At 42.5% G+C, this 21623-nt stretch overlaps 1 protein-coding gene across 8 annotated transcripts in view; it reads right to left on the bottom strand.

Moving 5' to 3' along the window:
• PACSIN3 (protein kinase C and casein kinase substrate in neurons 3) overlaps positions 1-21623 on the bottom strand; it is a 42070-nt gene that overhangs the window by 4192 nt on the left and 16255 nt on the right. For 6 of the 8 annotated variants that reach the window (XM_054972998.1, XM_054973001.1, XM_054972994.1 and 3 more), the window contains 6 exons: positions 4789-4889; positions 4095-4251; positions 2791-3026; positions 1546-1701; positions 883-1058; positions 580-700 (listed from right to left, as the gene is read on the bottom strand). In XM_054972998.1, the coding sequence (XP_054828973.1) occupies positions 580-700; positions 883-1058; positions 1546-1701; positions 2791-3026; positions 4095-4251; positions 4789-4842 (900 nt within the window). In that variant the 5' untranslated portion in view covers positions 4843-4889. Of the gene's footprint in view, positions 1-579; positions 701-882; positions 1059-1545; positions 1702-2790; positions 3027-4094; positions 4252-4788; positions 4890-9949; positions 10098-16791; positions 16811-21623 lie in introns of those variants that run through there. The other 2 variants (XM_054973000.1, XM_054972997.1) reach the window with 2 other exon arrangements.

Raw genomic sequence — 21623 nt, 5'->3', positions numbered from 1 at the left:
GATAAACAGGATTGTTTTTGTTGGAGAGGGAAATATGGGCAAAATCTTAATCATCCCTTCCTGCCTGGTCCTAATATGCTTTAGTAAGATTTCAGTCACCGTCCTGTCCAGTTTTGCCTTCAGGAGATGTGGGAATTAAAACTAGAGAAAGCATGCACAGAACAGGTCACAGTCCCACTAGATGCACATGGTATCAGCTAACTTGGGGCTAGCCAAGAAACTGGTGCTGCTGGACCCACTGCACAAGGCAGCAGAAGACTGCGTTGGTCTCAGAGGTCACTGACACCATTCCAGGGCACACTGTCTGCATGCTTGAGCCATTGCCCTACCTCTTTTAATACTAAGCTCAGAAGTCACACAGCATTTTGAAGCCCACCATTTTTTCAATAAGGAGAGAGGCCTGCGCTGTTGCTGGATTAGGCTGCACGCCATGTTATGTATATTGTGCTTTCTTTTTAAGAAAGCATTTTTCTGGAGAAGTATTGAGTGAGAATTTATTCAGGTACGATGAAAGAAGGCAACATTGAATACACCCTGAAGAATTGTTGTAGCATGTCTTGCCAAAAAGAAACACCCTACCTCAAGTTGAGGCCAGTTCATAGCCATGCCTGGCCCATGAGTATTGCGCCACCACTTCAGATCCTCATGGTCATTTGCAGCCATTATTCCCTGATACAGATCCCGGTAAAGTGCATGGAAGCTACGGATAACAGGAGGAGGAGAAGTCATCAAAATTATATTGAATGGCTCCATTAGCACAGTGCTATGCATGCTGGGGTAGAGTTCTACTGTACATGGCTAGCCATCCTGTACTGAACAACTTTTCTCCTGCCGCAGTGGATTCTAAGGGGCACATAATGCCTATTTCTCTCTCACACACACCTCTCATTGGTAGACAGGTTGAGATGGTTGTGCAGATCCAAAAACATCTCCTTGAAGAAACACAAGCGTTTACACTCTGCCTCCTGGCAGCTTTCAAAAACTTGCTCCATGTCTTCCATGTAGCGAGGATTGTATCGGTTCAACTCCTCCAGCATCTTTTCATACTGATCTTTGCACTATATGGACCCAGAAAAAGCAAGCAGTCATGAGCAGTGGGCTTAGTCAGCTCCTCCTCCATGTAAAATATTAAATTTGCCTTTTCACAAGGCCTGTAAATTGACCATTGTCTCAAACTTTCTGTTGCTGATTATGCCAGAGAAGCAGGGTACAGTGGCTCTTTTCTCAAGCTCTTGGTCCCACAGAAAAAGTTTCTCACATAATTCAGTGTGTGAGGAAGACACCAAGCCCATCCTCTTTTTACAACAGTACCTCCAGTCCTTCAACTTAGCCTTCTCTGTCTGCTGGAGAGATGTCAACAGTACATCCGGGGACAAGGCTCAAGATCTTGAACATCACTCCACTGAGGCACTGTGCACCCTCCTCACTCACAGAAAATGAACCAGCTACCAGTATTCAAACAAACTGGCCTTTGCCTTCAACGTTGTTTTAAAACACCTTCTCAGCCCAAGAGTGCCTCAACCGCCCAAATCCTACATCAGGTACCTTCTCTGCTTCTTGCGCACATTTTTCCACACGCTCCTGCAGTTTACGCATCTGTTCCTGTGAGATGGAAGAATCTGCTTTGGCATGATTTTCTCGTGTCTGTGCAGTCTTCTCTTCTTTTCGAGAAGCATGGTAATTCTTTTTTGAAGTTTCCACCTAACAGAGATACCACATTAAATATTGTACCAGACAGCTGCAGAACTGCTTTTCGTCAACAGAGGGCTGCTGCCTCTCCTAATAAAGAACACTTCCTGACTTGACCATCCACTCATATTACTCCCAGAGGAAAGAGAATGCTATGCAGAACTGGAACCCATGCAAATTTGGCAAGCTTTAGAGTCAACATCTTAAAAGCATTCATCTACAACAGCGATGGCGAACCTATGGCACACGTGCCACAGCTGGCACGCACAGCCCTCTCTGTGGGCACACGAGCCAAGTCACCGATCGCTAGGTCCAGGGCTCATTTGGAGGGGGAACGCCTCCAACGGCGTTCCAGTAGCTCTGAGCAGAGATCACATGGGTTTTGGCCCTGCCCACGTGATTCCTTTTCCTCAAGGCTGCCTCGGACTCCCTGCTGCCCGTCTCTTTAGCAGCAGGAAGCGAAGGCAGCAGCCAGGCTGCTGGGGCTGGCTTTCTAAAGAAGAGTAAGCTGCTTTGATTTAACTTGCTTTACTTTCAGTCGTGGCTCTTGAGCGAGAGAGAGAGAGAGAGAGAGAGAGAGAGAGAGAGAGAGAGTGCTTGCAAGCAGGGCTGCTGGTGTAAAGAACAGCAAACTTGCTTTGATTTAACTCGCTTTACTTTCAGTCGTGGCTCGTGAGTGAGTGAGAGAGAGAGAGAGAGAGAGAGAGAGCTTGCAAGCAAGGCTGCAGGTCTAAAGAAGGGCAAACTGCTTTGATTTAACTTGCTCTACTTTCATTTGTGGCTCCTGAGTGAGAGAGAGTGAGAGAGAGAGATGTTAATTAGTTGGGACAACTGTATGAGTTGTTTTTTCTTAACTAAAACCTCAGTATTCAGGTTTAATTGCAGTGCTGGCACTTTGAAATAAATAAGTTGGTTTTGTGTTGCAGTTTGGGCACTCGGGCTCAAAAAGGTTCACCATCACTGATCTACAATATAAAAGCCCAATATAGGCAAGGGCTAAGTGGCCCAACAGTTCATTCAATTGCACAGCATAAAGACAATTCCTTCATGATGATGGATATTCCACTCCCCCTCCTCCTCCCATCCACAACTCTCACTCACATCCTTCAACTTTTTCATCCAGGGTTTCTGTGCCTTGCGGAATCCATCCTCTGCTTCCTTTGTCTCCTTGAAGCCACCAATCATCTGCTTATGGTAGGCTTCCTTCTGCCATGCCTTTATCTTGTCTGTGTCTTCACCAGCCAGGTGGTTCCGTACTTCTAGATGGATCTCACTGAGCTTATCTGCAGCAGTTAGGAACGCATGCCAGGCTTTTTCCAGTGTGCCATACTGAGGACCTACAGGAACCAGCCAAGGCATCATGACAGTGTAAAGATGCCAAATCCAGCAACCAGGTTCAGAAACCAGCCTTCATCCCTTACCAACAGGATCAGTCCTACCAATGCTCAGTAGGTTTGTATTCTGCTGTCCAAAGAACTGGGAAGGGGCTGTAACTTAGCCATAGAGCATCTACTTTGTATGCAAAAAGTACAGTCCCCAGCATCTCCAATTAACTAGGTCAGTTTAGATGTGAAAAACCTCTCTACCAGAAACCCTGGAAAGCTTATGCCAGTCAGAGCAGACAAAACTGACCTAGTTAGAGCAATGGTCTAACTAAGATTAAGTCAGCTTCATTTGTGTGCATGTGTTCAAAAGTTAAGCAGGAGGAGTTAGTACAGATGATGGCTACTGATCATAGGTACACAAGTGGTGGATACTGTATAACTGTAACCAGAATATGCTAACACAAAATCAAGAGCCTTCGTTCCTCAAAGACCTGTACTTAGAGTTCACAAAACAATGTTTTCTGTGCTGAGGAATGATCACAGAGTTTGAACTCTGGACTTAAGTCTTCTCACTGCACATTCATTTGCATCACACACAGCCCTTCTGCATTGCTAGGTGAATGGACACTTCTTGCCCCTTTTGCTGCATTTGTTCACGTGCTGGCTGAATTCTTCCTGTTTAATCTAACAACTTGCACTCATCTGTAGGCCAGTGGCTGAAAGAAGACACTCGCCATGACATTTTCATGAAGAGTGCTGCCTTCCCACCCAAATCATCCTATAGAGGGCAGTCCTGCAAAACTGAAATCATTCAGCAACTTGCCTTGGTTTAAGCAGAGCCATTTATTGCAAGACATGCCATTGAGAAACTGCCCAGAAAGATGTTTCAGAACTGCCCTATTTCTTCAGTTGCTTATTTTAGCTGATTGGACAGGGGTGGATAGGTCATGTGGGAAAAATCACAAGAGTCTGGTATCATCTAGATGCACCAGCTTTCCTGGCATGGAGTTTCAGCTGCCCTCCTCCCTTGAAGAGGTTGCCAGTCCCACCCCTGAACGACATGCCTCTTTTCTGTCTTACCCTTCTCCACAGCACTCCTCCATTTGCGGGCCCAGTCTGTTAACTGCTGAGCATAGCTCTTCTCAATTTTGGCTCTCTCCTGGAAGCAGGAGATGAGGTCGTTGCACAGTCGATTTCCATCATCCACTCGTTTCACTGTCCGCTTGTAGTTGCCAGGCTGGAATTAGAGAATATTGTCCATCCTTTTTGCGCTTATCTTGGGAGCCAGAGGCAAAGCATAATGCTCCAATGTAGAACAGGCAAGGCCTCTGAATTGCAGAATGGCTCCCATTTAAGCCCCCACCCAAATTCTCTGCAAGAATATGCAATGGGAGGGGAAGTCATCAGGAACAGGGTGTTGTACTCTGATCACACATTCCAGACTTTATTCATTACTAAAGATAGTAGAGCCATTTACAAAAATACACTTATCTAGCTATCTGATGTCAGCTTGCCCTAGGCTTGCTGTCACTACCCTTTTCGTCAGGAGGTACAGAAGCTATGAGGGATGATCAGTGTTTCATCATTGTGTCTTGTGTGCAGTTCACCTGGGAACTGCATGTGCATAGGCTGGCCTGCGCATACTCAGTTCTCATGTATGCCTGCACAGAAGAACACTTCATGAACAACAGTTACAGGTTGTTACCCTGTTTTCTCAGTACTTCCTTCCCTGCCCCAAGATGAGCACTTTATGTCCCGTCCAGCTCTTTCTTACCTCCCAGAAACTACCACTGGATGCTTCCCCACCAGTATCATCCTCTGATGACATCACTCTGGTTTCCTTGCAGCAGAGAATTTTTGCAGATTTTGGTGCAGCTGGGAAGAAAAACAAAATCTATGCATGCAGCCAGACAGTGGAATTCAGCCAAGATATTACAGGCAGGGAATCATTCATCTCTTTAACTAGCCTGTTTAGGAACAATGAACAACAGCCAGGGCAAACACCTAACCAATGAGGTAACTGGGTTGGTAGTTTCACATACTAGTAGCACCAATGTCACCTAAGGGCCTGCTAGTTCATTTTAGGATACCATTTATATGCACAACTCTTCTTTCTCTAAAAGTGGGAGTATTTGGGGACAAGCCAGCCTGAGACCTGTACAGAATATATAAAGGCTTTATTGCTCCAGAGCAAGTCCACAGAACAGCTGTCTTCCCTTCAGATTCAGTGCTCTAACAGGAGTTTGGGAAGACTCTCTAGAAGGCAGGTGGCTTTTACTTGTTTGTGCAGAAAGCTTCCAGCCTTTTATCTTGGGATGGCCAGTCTCCACAGAATGTGGTCATCTTACAGTGATGTGTATTTAAAGGAACTTGATGGTTTTGCATTAAACCCTTAAGTTTTGATGGACCCAAACTATTCTATGGAGGATTCCAGTAGCATAGCCATGTTAGTTTGCTGCAGCAAACAAAATGGAGTCTTGTAGCATCTTAGAGACTAATACATTTATGACAGCATAAGCTGTGAAGGGCTAAACCCCACCTCATCAGATGCATGAAGCAAAATATGCGGATTTTAATTTATAGAGGGAGAAAAATATGAACTATAGGGTTCAAAGGCCAAAAAATTCAAGAGGTGTAATCTGTGATATTTTCACATAGAAGTATAAAAGATACAGATAGTGGACTGTGTACTACCTTAGCTACTTGATCTCATGCCACTAGCTCATCTGGAAGATGCTATGGACTCTGTCTGCATTGTATAATATTGTTAAAGATTAAAACAAAGGGATGCACTTTTTCAAGGCAGAAGAACATTATTAAGTACACTATAATGCTTATAACACCAATATGGATGAGGTTTGTGCCAAAAGAGGGAAAGAAAACTTAAGTTTTCCAATATGAAATCAGGAGGCTTAAATGCATCATATGAAATGAAAGTCAAGGACCACGTGACAACTCTCCAAATTTGGAGACTCTTGACCAATTGCCAGGTTGGACACTATCCGTAATCATATATACAAGTTCTGTACAAAATCTGGCAGTTCAAGTTGCATTTTCTTCTTCCATGGACATGATTCTAGTCCTCAGCATCACAACTACATTCACAGTGAAATCCTAAGCAAAGTTACTCCAGACTGTGTGTGTTATGTGCTGTTAAGTCACCTCCAATCTATGGCAACCCTCTGAATAAAAGACCTCCAAAACATCCTATCATTAACAGACCTGCTCAGATCCTGCAAACTGGAGGACGTGGCTTCTTTTATTGAGTCAAGCCATCTCGTTTTAGTGCCTTCCACTTTTCCAAACATTATTGACTTTTCCAGAGAATCTTGTCTTCTCATGATGTGACCAAAGTATGATAGCCTCAGTTTTGTCATTTTAGCTTCTAGGGATAATTCAGGCTTGATTTGATCTAGTACCCACTTATTTGTCTTTTTGGCCATCCATGGCATCCATAAAACTCTCCTCCAGACTACATTTCAAATGAATCAATTTTCTTCCTGTCAGCTTTCTTCACCATCCAACTTTCTTATCCATACATAGTAATGGGGAATACCATAGTCTGGATTATCTTGATCTTGGTTCCCAGAGAAACTTTAAGGATCTTTTCTAGCTCCCCCACAGCTGCTCTTCCAAGTCTCAATCTTCATCTGATTTCTTCACTGCAGTCTCTTTTTTGGTTGGTTAGACTCCAGTCTAAGCACATTGAAATCAATGGGATTAGACTGGAGTAATTCTGTTTAGGATTTCACTGTCAATTACTACAGGCAGTGTTACTGAACACATCAAAACCAAAAAGGATTGGAGAAAGCTTTCCTGTAGGGTTGCAACACCTTAACCATGCAGATTAATCTGCATCACAGCCCTCAACGGCCCACATAAAACATGTTTTACAAAGTCCTAATAATTCTTCTTCATCCTGCTATCCTATTACAAAAGGTTTGCTTTGAAGAAAAGCATATCCAATTGTTCGCTAAAATGAAGTAAGTAAATTTACATGGTAAAATCAAATTACAGGCTTAAGAATTTGGGATTTAAAGGCATAGGAAACTCAGATTCTTTGGCTGTAAATGACTTTAACTGCTTCCATAGAGGTCGGAAAGGTGTAAGACAAGGTTGTGTCCTTGTTTAATCTTTCCATTAATGATTTAGACCCTAGACTGAATATGCCATTTTTGCACTCTCTATAGCTAGGGAACTCATTTGATTCTGGTCATGCCATATGCAGACGATATGGCCCTGGTATGTGTAACCAGAGTTGGATTGTGCCAGTCAAGAGAGATCTTCATTCAATATTATGCTGATGAACACCTAGCAAATAATTTCAAAAAAATCCAAGGTTTTAGTTTTTGCTAGATCTTGTAGGCCAAAATTATTACGCTGGAATATCTCAGGTCACGATATGGAAGAACTCCAATCTTATAAATATCTGGGAGTTACATTCCAATGTTCACACCCTTGGGCTTTGCATGCTAAATTGATATCTATGAAAGCCAGAGTACAGCTGCAATTTTGAGGAATTTTTTTTCACCAGAGATGCTCAATACATTTCTGTAGCTTTGGATGTATTTCAAGCAAAAATAACCTCACTGTTTTTGTATGCTATTACAGTGTAGATTCGTAATCTGGGTATGTGCCAGATATAATTCAGACAAATTTTCTTAGATTGATTTTAACATGTCCTAAATGTATTGCTTCATCGTCCTTGTTCATGGAAACAGGGCAGAAAACTATTTCTCTTATAGCCTGGTTAATAGTTATTAAATATTGGCTTGTAATTAATCTAGAGAGTAAATAATCACTAGTTTCACTGTCAGTATTAGATTCTTTTAAACCTGGATGGGTACACCTGCTTATAGATAAAATGAACTCATTTGATTTGGATTGTAACTCTCTGTTGGCTTTAGGGAAGATTGGTGCTTATTATTTGGCTATCAGCTTTCTTCTGGTGGAAGAATGGTGTGGTCTTCAGGAAGGGAAGTGGCATGTATATTCTCCCGTGTATTTTGGATATTCATATTTTAATCAATACCATTTTTATGGTATTACAGTAACAGGTTATCAAAAAAAATTCTTGCTAGAATGAACTCACTTCCACTTGTTTACATGGTTGATTTACAGGCCAGGAAAGGGGATTCAGAGTTTGTATTTGTGAAGACTCTTCGGTAGAAACTATTGAGCACATTTTCTTTTTCTGTGTAATTTATTTGGATCTGAACTTCTGGATCCTCATTTGAATAAGAAACCTGTTCACTTTTCTAACTACATGGTTGATTTACAGGCCAGGAAAGGGGATTCAGAGTTTGTATTTGTGAAGACTCTTCGGTAGAAACTATTGAGCACATTTTCTTTTTCTGTGTAATTTATTTGGATCTGAACTTCTGGATCCTCATTTGAATAAGAAACCTGTTCACTTTTCTAACTATCATTTAATGACTGTTAGCAGACCTGGATTTTAATACAACGTTGGATGTGTTTAAATCTATCATCATCACCATCATCCTCTATTCAATTTGTAGTCCGCTTTCCCCGCAAGCAGGCTCAGAGTTGATATAGCTGCTGCAATTAAAAGTTGTTTGTTTTTAATGTATATTGAACAGCAATAACTTTTTAGTTATATTGCTGTCTTTTTCTGGTCGAACAGCCTATTAGCTTTAAGACCTAGATGGGATGTTTAAGATCCTCTGGCTGCAGCTGTATCTTACTGCCAGTAGAACTGGCTACAGTTCAGCACATGTGCCAATTTTGTGCCCTAGCAGCCTCAGTCCTCTGGGGATGCACCCCATCATGATCATCTGTATGAGTGGCAATCCATTCACTATTAGCTCTGTGCAAATGAAATATAACTGTCAATGATCTACTTCCACCAGTTAAGCATTATGCACCATATATAGCAAGTGCAGATTCCTAAGTTTCTGTGACAGTGGGATTTCCACTGCCACCTTACTAAGGTACAGCTCCTTAAGGCTAGTTCATGGTTAATCTTCGACAGATACACTTCACTACTGCTATCACCCCTTGCACATTCCTGGTTATAAAAAGCTCCCCCACACCCTTGAAAAACATCTGCTAGCTCTGATAGCAAGGCAGAGCTCACATAGCCCAAATGGCCAGGGTTTCTTTAAGCCCCCTGAGGCATTTGTTTTCCTTAATTCCAAGACAAAGTTAGACAATGTGGTTGGTTAAGTCTACTCCAGAATCGAAGCTACGTCATTACTGGCAAAATTTAAAAATTACAAAACAAAAAGGAATCTTATTGCTATTCTGCTGGGAGCTGCTCAGTTAACTATTTCTTCTCAGTGGAAATCCAACCACCTGTTAACTTTAGATGACTGGCATGGGAAAATTTGGATCAGATTGTTATGGAAAAAATAGAAGATAATGTGAAACAATCAGATTATGAAGACTATCAATCTGATTTTGAAGCTACCTAGTTCCGTTTTGAAATATATGGCTGAACAAAATATTATTCCTCTTAATACTATCTATAGGAAATTGTTATATTTATGAATGAACCTCTGACTTTTATTGTAAATACAATTTGAATTGAGATAGATGGACCCTATGTTTGTATTTAGCAATTGGACAAGGTTATAGTTCCCTAATATGGGATAATGTATGTTATTCACTTTGAATGTTATGGTTGTATGATAGATCTCATAATTTTGTTAATATATGTTTCTCTGGTGAAATAAAATTAAAAATTAAAAAAGAAAAAAAGACATCTACCTGACAAACAGCTTTCTCCTATACCATGTGAAAATGCTTTTAAAAACCGTGTTGCCCTCTTTTACCACTGAACATTCTAGCCTATCTATTAGCAAAAGAGGCCGGCTACTAATAAATTCAGAGGCTCAGTCCCTGCTAAAAAGCTCTTATTCCTAGTCTGTTACGTCCCATATTTTACAGAGTATATAGCTTGATTCATTACATACCTAGATGCAAGAAGACAGGATGACAGGGCCAAAGGGGAATCTCCTGGGCTCTTCTGCTTGCTAAGTGTGCTGGAAAAGGCAGACAGACAGCTTTCTTGCTAGTTCTAGCTGGTCTGACTCAAATGCTCTTAGTCCATCTCTAGGAGAACTACAGCAACCTTCACACCACAGTGTACTTTTCCTTCCCTGTGGAATGCAGGGTGGGGCACCCCTAATATAGAAGCTACAGCTCGTCCTGCTTCCCAAGGTGTCTCAGTCCAATATACTGAAGAAGTGCCAAATCCCAATGTAAGAAGATACCTCAGAGTTAAAATAGAAACATTGGGGTGGCATGACAGCATGTAGCAGAAGGGAAAGGCCTAGTCATAACATCTTAACAAAGCAACAGCTCCTCCCCAACCTGAAGAAGCCAAGACAAACATGGATCTCCTGGTGGTGCAGCATGGGCACTGGGCCCAGTTCTCCCATCTGTCCCAAAGATGCCTTCTTATTTCCTCTTCTGGATAAGGCACAGCCAAGATACAAGCCTTATCACACTGATTTTTTGGTTAGATTTTATGTTTAGAATCCACAGAAGATTCAATGGGATAAAACACTGAACAGAAACTGTTAAAGGTCCAGCCAGTTTTTGCCCTAATTGCCCCAGGAAACATGGAGATAGTTTGTGCAGTCCATGCCTCATATCACATTCTCTCCTTATTAGCACTTCTATGTAGGAACAAACACTTTGCAATGTATTGTCATTTTGTCATTCCCTATTCCAAGGGTCCCCATTCCTAAGCTTTTTGAGCTACAGGCACCTCTGGAATTCTTACATGGGGTGGTAGGCACAACCAGTATTTTTTTTTCTGGGGGGATGCAGGGGTACGTGTATCCCTAAACATTTTGTGAATCTAACGGAAGAAAGTAAAAAATTTTAAATGTTGAAATTCCCGCTAAACCAACTTCGAACATATTATGGATATTTATGTGATTTGTTAAGTTTTATGTAGCGTATGTTGGCAACAAAGATGTTTAGTTATATTTAAACTCACTAGGAGTGTCTTTGAGCATCGAACATGCCACCGAGATCGCTGGCATAATTGGTGATCACTACGGCGCAGACAAATACAAACAAGTCTTCTCTAAGCCACTTGGATCTCTGGTAGTTGGAATCTAGCACGGTGATTGGTCAGTCTTGTTGCTACCCCCGATGGTGGCGACCAATTTCTGTATTTGTGTACGTTTTGCACAAAGAGTTTGTCTATACCAAAACTCTTTGGTTCTGTGCACGTGTCACTATAGAGGGGCTTGGTTGGCATATTGATACCCATAATTCTCATCACTGACAGTCTTCTGACATCATTTCCTTTCACGGTGTTTCCTGAGTCTCAGATGGAAGCGAGTGTTTAATCTGTGAAGTAGTGTGGTGTTTTACTGATGAAAGTTATTGTGAGCTGTGTAATATGAGGTAATTCATGTTCTTGGCAATTTTGTCCATTGACTGCTTTTATTTTTTCTGATTTGAACTATAAAATGGTGATTTTCTTGAGTCAAACTGAGAGTACCCCTAAACATTTTTTTAGAAAAAAAGCACTGGGCACAACCACAAAATGGCTGCCACAGGAGGCAGAGCCAACCACAAAATATCAGGGAGTTAGGTTATGCATACTCAAATAGTAACTCTTCAACATTTCAGCCAGAAGATTTATTTAACAAGATGCCTTTTTAAGACAACGTATTTTTAAAAAATTCAATATACACAGCTTACCTTCAGTTACATAGTGAAGGTTCTTGTGCTTTGGTGGCAGCTGCTTCCAAAACATTTTAAAAGATCTGCATAACCAATCAGAGTTCCAATGGCCAGCCAGAAGCCTTGCTGACCTAAAGTCCCATCTGCCCCACCCACTTTTTGAAAATCCTTGGAAGACACCAGGATAGGTGTCAGCAGGCACCATGGCACTCACAGGCAATCAATTGGGAACACATTTAGCACTAATTAAAAAACAAAAGCCACACAAGTCTAGCACAAAATGCTGACTAACCCTATGGAAGAAGCATATAGTGCAAGAGCAGCACTGGGAAAAGAAGAAGAAAAATAGCTCATTACAAACTGCAACAGTCATAGAAGATTATGTTTCCCACAGTCAAACATTGCCACAGAAGCATTACTGCCCAAAATGACAAATCCCATAATCCTGACAAGGAAAGACATCCACTGAAACACCACCATGAAGCAAAGTCAGAATGGCTCATTTTCCTTTGAACTTATTTACTCTAATTTAATTTGTTGGACTTATTGCCCGCCCTCCCCACAAGTGGGCTCAGGTCAGGTTATAATATCAACAATAGTACAATAAAAGATAAAGCATAAAAACAGACAATAAATGGAGATAAAATAGAAACAACCACAATACAGAAAGTTAAAACAATAGTATCCAAAATGTGGCATTCATAGTTTCACAAACAGTACACTCCGACACCCAAATATTGTGGGGTATAACAAGGCAGGTTAACCAAGATTGAACTAGCAGAGCAGGACTGGCCAAAAAAGGCCACAGCAGGGAACCCAGCCGGACAGTTTGCCTATGCCTCACCCACAGCCATAGGCCTGGCAAAAGATCTATGTCTTATAGCCCAGCAGAACTGTAACAAATCCCACAGGGCCCTAGTTTTGACAGACAGTTCTACCAAGCCAGTGCCAGGGCCGAAAAGGCCTAGCCCAGGTCAAGGCCAAGTGAACATCCTTGAGGCTAGGGTAGGGTTGCCATCCCCCCGCCAGGAAAGCAGGCAGTAGTGGCCAGTAGCAGTGTCAGGGTTTTTGGCGCCCGCAGCCAGCCAGCCAGGCTGGGTGGCCCCACATGCGCACACACCAGCCTGCGGGCCACCGGCCCGATCGCTGCAGCTGGCCACGGCGCACAGGTGGCCTCCGAACTCTCCCGCTTGGTTGCCCTGTGCTGCCGCACACACCTGCCTGCAGCTGCTGTGCCCGGCCAGGGGTGTGTGCTGGCAGCGGCGGCGGCACAGGGTGGGAGGGCTAGGAGGCTGCAGCTCCATGGTGCGCGCTCCTGTCCCTCGCACCCCCCTCCGGCACCCCGCGCCCTGAGGCCACTGCCTACCTGGCCTCAATGGGTGCGCCGGCCCTGGTGGTGGCAGTGGTAAGAGCAGGCCCGCTCTCACTGCCACCACTGCTGCTGGCTCTCACTGCAGCAGCCCCTGTGCCCCAAATGAGAGCAGGCTGCAGTGGCAGCGAGAGCAAGCAGCTGTGGTGGCAGTGAGAGCTGGTGGCGGCAGCAACAAGGGGCCCCCTTTGATGACATCACTCGCAGAAATGATGTCATCATGTGAGCCAGTAGCATGCACGTGCAAAAAAAGGAAGGCAGGGTAAGTACCAGCTCCCAATCCCCCACTGGGAGACTACAGGGACTTGGGAATCCCATGTTGAGGGACTCCAGGTCCTTGGCAACCCTAGGCTAGGGATCACCAGTAGATGTTTATCAGCTAATTGAAATGCCCTCTAGAGAACATACAGCGAGAGGCGGTCCCACAGTTATGCTGGTCCCAGTTTGACGAGGGCTTTAAATGTCATATAGTTTTGTCTCATCCTGAGGTTTTGCTCAGATAGCCAAGTAGCATTTTTTTTAAAGCCTGAAATTTTAAATTCATGGACTTATATCATCACTGTACTCTTATGAAAGAGCCACCTTCTTCCACAGAGAAGAAACTTGGAAGATTATAGGGAATGTTTGCACAGGAAGAACATTTTAAAATTAAAAAATTATTTGGGATACATGAACATCCTCTGAGAGCTTGACTTAACTAGGAGACATTAACGTCTCATTACATTCAAATAATTGTAGCATTGCTTTGAGTCTTGAAAATGGGGAGGAATATCATGAAACCTTCAAAAACTAAATTAAGAATGGAAATTTCCTGTACTGTAGTTTGGTCAAGAAAAATCTACATTTTTAAAATAATAATATGCAGCTTCTATAAAATCTTTTTCAATTTAAGTACCTGACTCCTGAGTATGGGTCTCAAGTTCTTCATGATTTAGCAAAGGATAGTTAAGTGTGCTTCACTAACTGAATTCCTGTGACATCTGAGTATCTCAATAACTGCCTGTCACATTTTTAAATTCCTTTTTCTAAACAAAAAGGGCTAGATTACTTTAGGGTGTAGGGTGGAAAACTGGACCAGAGATTTTCCACTCTGAGTAGCCAGGATGCTCAAGAGAAGCATTTCTGAGGTTGCAAGGAGGAGTCATGCACGACAGTGCAGAGGCTTCCACTGCCAAGGGAGCAATGAATCAGACTCTTTCATCCTTGAGATCAGATGACCAGATTGGCTATCCCATACTGGAGCAGAGGGGGAAAATAGTTGCCCGTTTTATGGTATAGTCTCAGTCTATCCAGAAAGAAACTTGAGACAGAAGGTGGGAGCAAAATGCACAGAGATCTTAAGCTTTCTGCAGATTCCACATCATGACCCTTCAGTATAAGTCACCAAGTTGATTTCTTCTGTTTCAGCTGCTAGGAACTGCAGATGCAGCTGGAGTTTGCTCTGCTTTGATATATGAAGGTGCTGCAAATATCTGCACTGCTGGCTTTGTTAGACACAGCACCATAGGGTGAGGCTGAAAAGGAGAACATTTGATCTACTAGACTCTTGCCTGTTGTCAGCAGACTGCTTATGCCTTCTAAGCTAGGGGTATTTATTAACAGGTAAAATTAAAGGTGAAAATTTTCAGAGTAACAGCCATGTTAGTCTTTAAGATGCTACAAGACTTAATGCCAGACTATTTAAAAAAGGAGTTATCCTCTGCAGAGAGAGGACTGAGTTTCTCAGACTCTTCAAGAACCCCCTTCCTCAGACACAAGGCCATTGCATATATTAGTATACTTCTTAATCACACAGCCTCTGGCACACACAAACACCCTTCATGAACCAAACTACCAGGATACTGTAATATAGCATCAAAGTCACAAGAAATATAGCCTTGTGCCAGCAATTCCAAGGGGTTCAGTTATTTAGAGGGGTTTAAAGTGACAGTTTAAAAAAAACCCTTGTTCCATCGTTGCAGACTTTGTGTTTCTGGATTTAAGAATGTTATCATTCATACTGTGCAAGAGGCAAGTCACCATCATCAGTCTTTATAGCTTTAGCAAAAAGCCATAGCAGCTATACAAGAGAAAATTAAATGTTCATCAAGGTAAAATTTAAAAATAAAATTTTTGGACATTTTCACAGGAAGGATTAAGATACAAAAACTGTAAGTTAAATTTCTAATAATAAACATTCTAATATCTGATAATAAAAGCACTATACAATCCATACTGTGCAAGAGGCAAGTGTCAGTCAAGCCAGAATATTAAAAGGGAAAGAACTTTCCATTATTTAAAGGGCCCCAAATCATAGCTTTGTGAAGCTGTGATGTAGACGTTGCTTGCATGGAGCACAAACATTCCAGGAAGCCTGGAATTATGCACCTCCCAAGGTTTACTGAAAACACAGCCTCCTCCCTATGCACCACCCTTCGATACTTCCACTCAAGTGCCCAGGGCACTATCTGGGTGTATTAGAAATATCTCCATCAGAAACCTGTTGACAACCATCTCTGGACTCATCCACAGTGGACAGTAATATACAAACAGGTAAGCTTCCCTGAAGGTCTCACTCATAGAATCATAGGGTTGGAAGGGACCTCCAGGGTCGTCTAGTCCAAGCCAGCAACCAAATGCAGGAAACTCACAAGTACCTCCCCCCACATCCCCAGTGACCCCCTGCTACATGCATAGAAGATGGCAAAATACTATCAGGATCCTCAGCCAAACTGGCCTGAGGAAAATTGCTTCCTGACCCAAAAGTGGTGATCGGCATTACCCTGGGCATGTAAAAAGGGGCCACGAAAACTAAGCACTGATGTAACCCATTCTGCCCTCCCCCTCATGATCTGCCCAGGTTCACAGAATCAGCATTGCTGTCAGATGGCCATCTAGCCTCCACTTAAAAACCTCCAAAGAAAGAAAGCCCACCACGTCCTGAGGAAGCCTATTCCAGTAAGGGGCCACTCTGTCAGGCAGTTCTTCCTAATGTTTAGCTGAAAACTCTTTTGATTTAATTTCGACTCAGGACAGATGTTTAGAGTTCTGTAAATATGACAACTAAGAAACAAGTTTATACAAATGAAAGGGAGCTTTTATTATCCAGTGTTCCATCCACATACAATACCAAAACAAGAAAAGGTATTTCCTAGGACTTGGGGCTCAAAGGCCATTTAGATTAGACTCTTACATTCAGGATAAATGAATCTATCTCATTTCAAAAAATTTCCACGCTGGCATGAGGTGGTCTAGATTGACATGAATTCACACAGGACATGGACTGCAGTGGCTAATCACTACTTGCTTTCTCTGCACAACTCAGGAATATTGTTGCACTCATGCAGAGAAGGCAGTACACACACTTATAATAGTTCACTACTGAGGTTCCATAAATACTACTTAATATAGATCAATTAGAGGATTCTCTTATCTTCCCAACTGGCAGACTGGATAATAAATTCCAAGTCAAGACCTTTTTCAGTCCTCCTATGATATCTAGCACAAACCAGCAGGACAGTCCTTTACCTTTCATGCCTCCTTGTACTATGAGAGGACCTGGCTTATCAAACTAAGCTGATAACATGCTTTTTAAAAAACTTCTTGCGGCTTAAAAGATGGAGGAAGCCCTAAGATTTTAACTACACAAAATGATAGTGAGATATAGCTTGAATTAAGGCAAGCTAATTAACATTTAATACTCCTGTGCAGTCTTTATCTGTAGCTACTAGGACAACATATACAAGAACAAGTGGTACTCACAGTTCTTCAGAGAACCCCCCCCACTCACTTCCTGGCCAGCAGCACGTTTGGAGAAAAAAAGGGTAGTTGATAGCTGCCTGTGGAATACTAGATTCTTGTTGCTGTGCTGCACAGCAATAAGAGCCTCCTATGCAAACTTGAGCAATGCATGTTTTTCCTTGTCCAGGGGGCACTCCCTTGGAGGAGTCACTCCCTTGGAGGAGTCACCTGGTTGAGAAAGGAGCTACAAACCAGTTTCCTGGCCTCTCCCTTGGAATCTATTCTTGTCTGAACTGCCTAGTCCTGTTTTAGAGGAGCTTTAGACAAGTGCTCTAACCACAATGGGCACACACTTCTTTGAGGTGGGAAGGAAGGGTATTTCTACACCAGAAATATTGGTGGAACGATGGCTAAAGAATGGTAAAGTGTAAAAAAGTGGGCTGCACCAATGTGGGGGTGGGGGGACATGGTGCCATGTTTTATTATGTATCATTCGAAGATTCTTTCATGTTTTGTACGCTGCTTCATCACAGGATCTGTAAGGCAACAGTCTCTCAGAATATTCCCACTGCAATAAGCTGCCTAATAATAAGCTTTTGCTTTCTACAAGCAAAACTGCAAACCACTCAACAGAGAAAGCAGCAAACAGCTGTACCCTACATTTGCTACCTTAGCACATTTGTTTCTGTTCAAATAGTACTCATATACTAAAAATGTGTCAACTTTAATTTTTTTCTCCCTTTCACATGACAATTTTTTTTATGTAGTCACAATAGGACTGGCAGCATATATGAACAGAGTTAAACTTTATAACAATAAAAACATTGAACACTTATATAGTGTTACCACCATACATATTATAGCATATTAATTGTAGACAAAATTAATCACAATTGAACAATAAACCTATCCTTGAAAGTATTCTCTATCTACAATACAGAGAGGATTATCTAATAATGTAGGTTGTCTTACATAATAATCTTCACATTATATATTCTGCTTCCCTAAACTTCCAATCTTTCTGTGGGAGAAATGAAAAAAAATCCTTAGGGAAAGAAATGCCCCCCACAACTTGTTCTAGATTTTTCCTGGAAATGATAGGGTTGTGATTAGACATGGGCACGAACGGGAAAAAAAACCAAAACAAGCTGTTCATTGTTCGTTGCCATCCACGAACAACGAACAGTACCGAACATGACCCTGTTCACAAACATGTTTGTTGTTCGTGACCCTTTAAAGATCCCTTTAAACTATCAGCTGGCAGGTGGCAGTGGGATTCCCCCTCTGCCGCCTGCCAGCTGATAGTTTAAAGGCCCCTTTCCTGCCACGTGCAAGGGGCAGGGCCTTTAAACACCCTACAAACTGATCTTCCCAATGTCCAATACCCACCAAATTTGCAGGGGATATAGTCCTCACTGTCCTCCAAAGACCCCCCCCAAGTTTCAGACAGATTGCACCCCGGGGAAAGGCATGATCCATGGGTCCCCCCCTTGCTGTCATTTTCTCTTCACAGTGGCAAAAATGAGACTCTCTGCTGGAAGTAATTTGAAGGGTTAAAGCCAGAAGGAAAGCCAGAAGGAGTTCAGACAGAGTTCAGTCCCTGCCATTGCCAGGGGAATTGATTGAAAGGTGCCAGAGTGTCTGGCTTGACGAACGGTTGACGAAGGCAACGAACGAGGCTTGCAACAACCACTTGTTCGTTTAGAATGGAGCCTCACGAACGGCTTGTTCGCGAACAGGTGAACGGGCTGTTTGTGGATTTTTTCCGTTCGTAATGCTGTTCATGCCCATGTCTAGTTGTGATCTATCCATCTTCACAGAAGTTGTTCTCTAGACAGTCAGCTACATATTTTATTTTGCCTTCAAGTCAAAAGAGCAGGCTGATCAACTGGGAGATCAAGACCTTTCCTCCTGCTTCCTCTGTTCTTTTATCCATCTGGAATGGTTATCTGTGGGATTGCAAGCAAGCATGCAAAAGGAAGAGGAAGAGACACTGTCATCACCATCATTCATTATTTTTAAAAGTGCCTAAAAGTATACCATCACCTGTTCTTGCACTGTTCCAATAAGCTCCCAAATACCACCATTTCCCACCATTAATAGAATCTAGGCTTAATGTTTCCAAGCTGCTGTCCTCATCAATTGCAGTCATTGATATTTTTAAACTTCATATATGAGAGCATCACTTATGTTGACTCATCTCCACATGGGCAACCCAATGCTACAGTGCTTGGAATTAACGTTGCCATGTGCATCTTTTACATTTTTCATTCTAAAATAGAAAGCTTGTCTATGAAAGCTAGACCACAGGTTTGTGTGTGTGGATCTCTCTTGTGTGTGCCCATCTCTATACTGAGGCAGGAATAATTTCATCACCAACCCTTCATGACTGGATAAGGATCCAACTGACTCTGTATATGTTTCACAGAGCCATGCTGTTCTAGATTCCTAACCAGTAGCTTACAGCAATATAAGACTGTCCTCCCCCCAGTATTTAACCTACAGTTTTCTTCTTATAGCACAAATCTTGAGGCTTTTCTGATCATTAATATGAATTGATTTACACATTCTTTATTCTTGTTGTGAAGCAGCTGAACTATAATTTGACCAGAAGGAAAGGTTGCCTGCCCACATTTCCATTAGCTGTCTGGAATAAAAGATCTAACTTCCACAAGTAAGAGAACAAATCTGTCTTCTCTGATTTTCTTTAGATTATGAAGTATTGTAAAATACATATATTAACTGAGAAGTCAGTTTAGTTGCTTCTTTCTTTGTGAAGGTTCATGTTTCTTCTTTACTCTCTAACTTGAAGTTTTCCACCAATTCTTTTCATTTGGAAATTACACTGCAATTGGCTTTTTCATCAGCCATGTACCCAAGCAGATTTTCCACAATGCCTGCCATACAGGCACTATTTTCAGGACTGGCAGCCTATGCAAACTATGACTTTGGTGCCCCCTCTTCAACAGACAGAAAAGTAACAAGTAAAGAATGAACATTAACTTTTATTTACTTGGCATTCAAAAAATTATTTTATTGCTTTTTAAAAACTTTTCATTAAACTTTTCATTAATTTTTGAGTTGAACCCTTTAGCACTAGGCCATCAATCTGTGTGAACCTTTAGACTTTTGTCTTTGCAAACCACACAATACACTGTTTGAGACAAGGCTTTAAGCCTTGAAGAAGCCACAACCCCAGCCCATTCCTGCCCCATCCATTAGGATAAAGTTAGGCTGGAGCCCAGCCACATCTTTCACACTGAGAAGTCAAGCAAACAGGAGCATTTTCCCAAGCCTCCCCTCCCCAGGATCAGCAGCTCCATAGCTGCCTCAGCCTAGGAGCCTATCCTTCCTGGCATGCAATATACAGCTTTTTGCCCTCAACTCTCTCATCCATATTATTCCAGCAGAAACTTTCATTGATTAGAGAACCCATTTTGTGAGAAGCAAGAAGTGGATCTTTACTATGGACCACAAAAGCTTCTGCTGGAAACAGTTTTGGTGGTCTTACAGTGCAATCCTATGCAGAGCTACTCCAGTCTGAGCCCACTGGGCTTAGACTGGTGAAACCCTAGAGTGCCACTAGTTAATTTCAGCTACTAGTAGGTTTTTTGGAATTATCTTGCACTTAATAAATGAAATTCCAGCAGTAGAGAAGCAGTTCAATGTTGGTAAAGATGAAATCTGCAGTATAAGGAGGGAGCTTATGGAGGAAGGTGAGGGACCCAATCCAGATTCTACTGGGCTACAAAGGAGGGTGCACTACACAGTTAAGTCCCAACACTGGCTGCACTCAGCTTTTTCTAGACAGCTGGGCTCCAAGTCTAGTTCCTGGAAGCCTTAAGGGCTGCAGCTCTCTAATGCAGGTCAAGGAAATTCCCATGTGCCTCACTTGGTTTGGGGGGCCAATAATTTGAAATCTGAACATCTGGGGGTGGCAGAGGAAAGTTCCAGCCAGACAGCAGCCCTCTTCCTTGCCACTCTTGCTTCCTGAGCTGCAATACTCCCCCATCCCACCTTCACCAAAAAATTAATCGCCAAGTGAGTTGTTCAACCCCATTTCTCAGCTGATATCCTTTGCTCCACCCACTTTTTGCCCCACTCCCACCCCAGACTGAGGAATTCCAGGAAGAGAGAGCAGCTGACAGGAAGGAGACTGAAGTCTGGGAGGCTGCAGAGAAACAGGAGGGAGCTTTTCAAGGAATCAAAGCCGGTTCACGACTCATGGTGGAGCCACTCCTGATGAGCCTCCTCTTACCTGGGCAGGCTTGGCAGCCACTGCAAACCCCATCTCTTCTGAGGTGATGGGGAGTGCTGCTACTCAATAAGGGGGGCAAGTGGGGCCAGGAGAAGGAGAGGACAGAAGACTGTGACTACGCAGCTCTCAGAGCCATGCTGCTGCTTCTCCTTCACCAGCTGATGCTACCATCTCCTCCTTTCGTGGGGCCTGAGATGAGGTGGGAGGTCCCAGCAAATCAAACTCTGGCTGCTGCCTAGGTTCCCCAAATAATCAAGCCAGCCCTGACTATTTCCATTCACTCTACTTACAAAGTGTGGCATTTTTAAAAAAAGTAACATTTTGACCCTCAACAGTAATGCTTTATGTATTCAGAAACTCTCTCTAACTGTGTGTCCATTGTTGCAACAGTTTCATCAGATTGGATGCCTGCTATATAACAAGCCTATGTAATAATCCCTACATTTGCAAGTCATCTCCCAAACCATCATATAACCAAAAATGAGCCTATAATTCTACTTTCTTATCTATATTTGTAATGGAAGAAAAAACAGATTTCTTGGGACTTGCTTAACCTGAAGGGGTGTACAGTTATTACAAGTGCAGCTAGACAGGA

This window comes from Eublepharis macularius, chromosome 2, assembly GCF_028583425.1.
Source record: "Eublepharis macularius isolate TG4126 chromosome 2, MPM_Emac_v1.0, whole genome shotgun sequence".
Taxonomy (NCBI): domain Eukaryota; kingdom Metazoa; phylum Chordata; class Lepidosauria; order Squamata; family Eublepharidae; genus Eublepharis; species Eublepharis macularius.
Note: the sequence above shows the minus strand (reverse complement) of the source record. Positions and strands in the feature narration are given on the sequence as shown.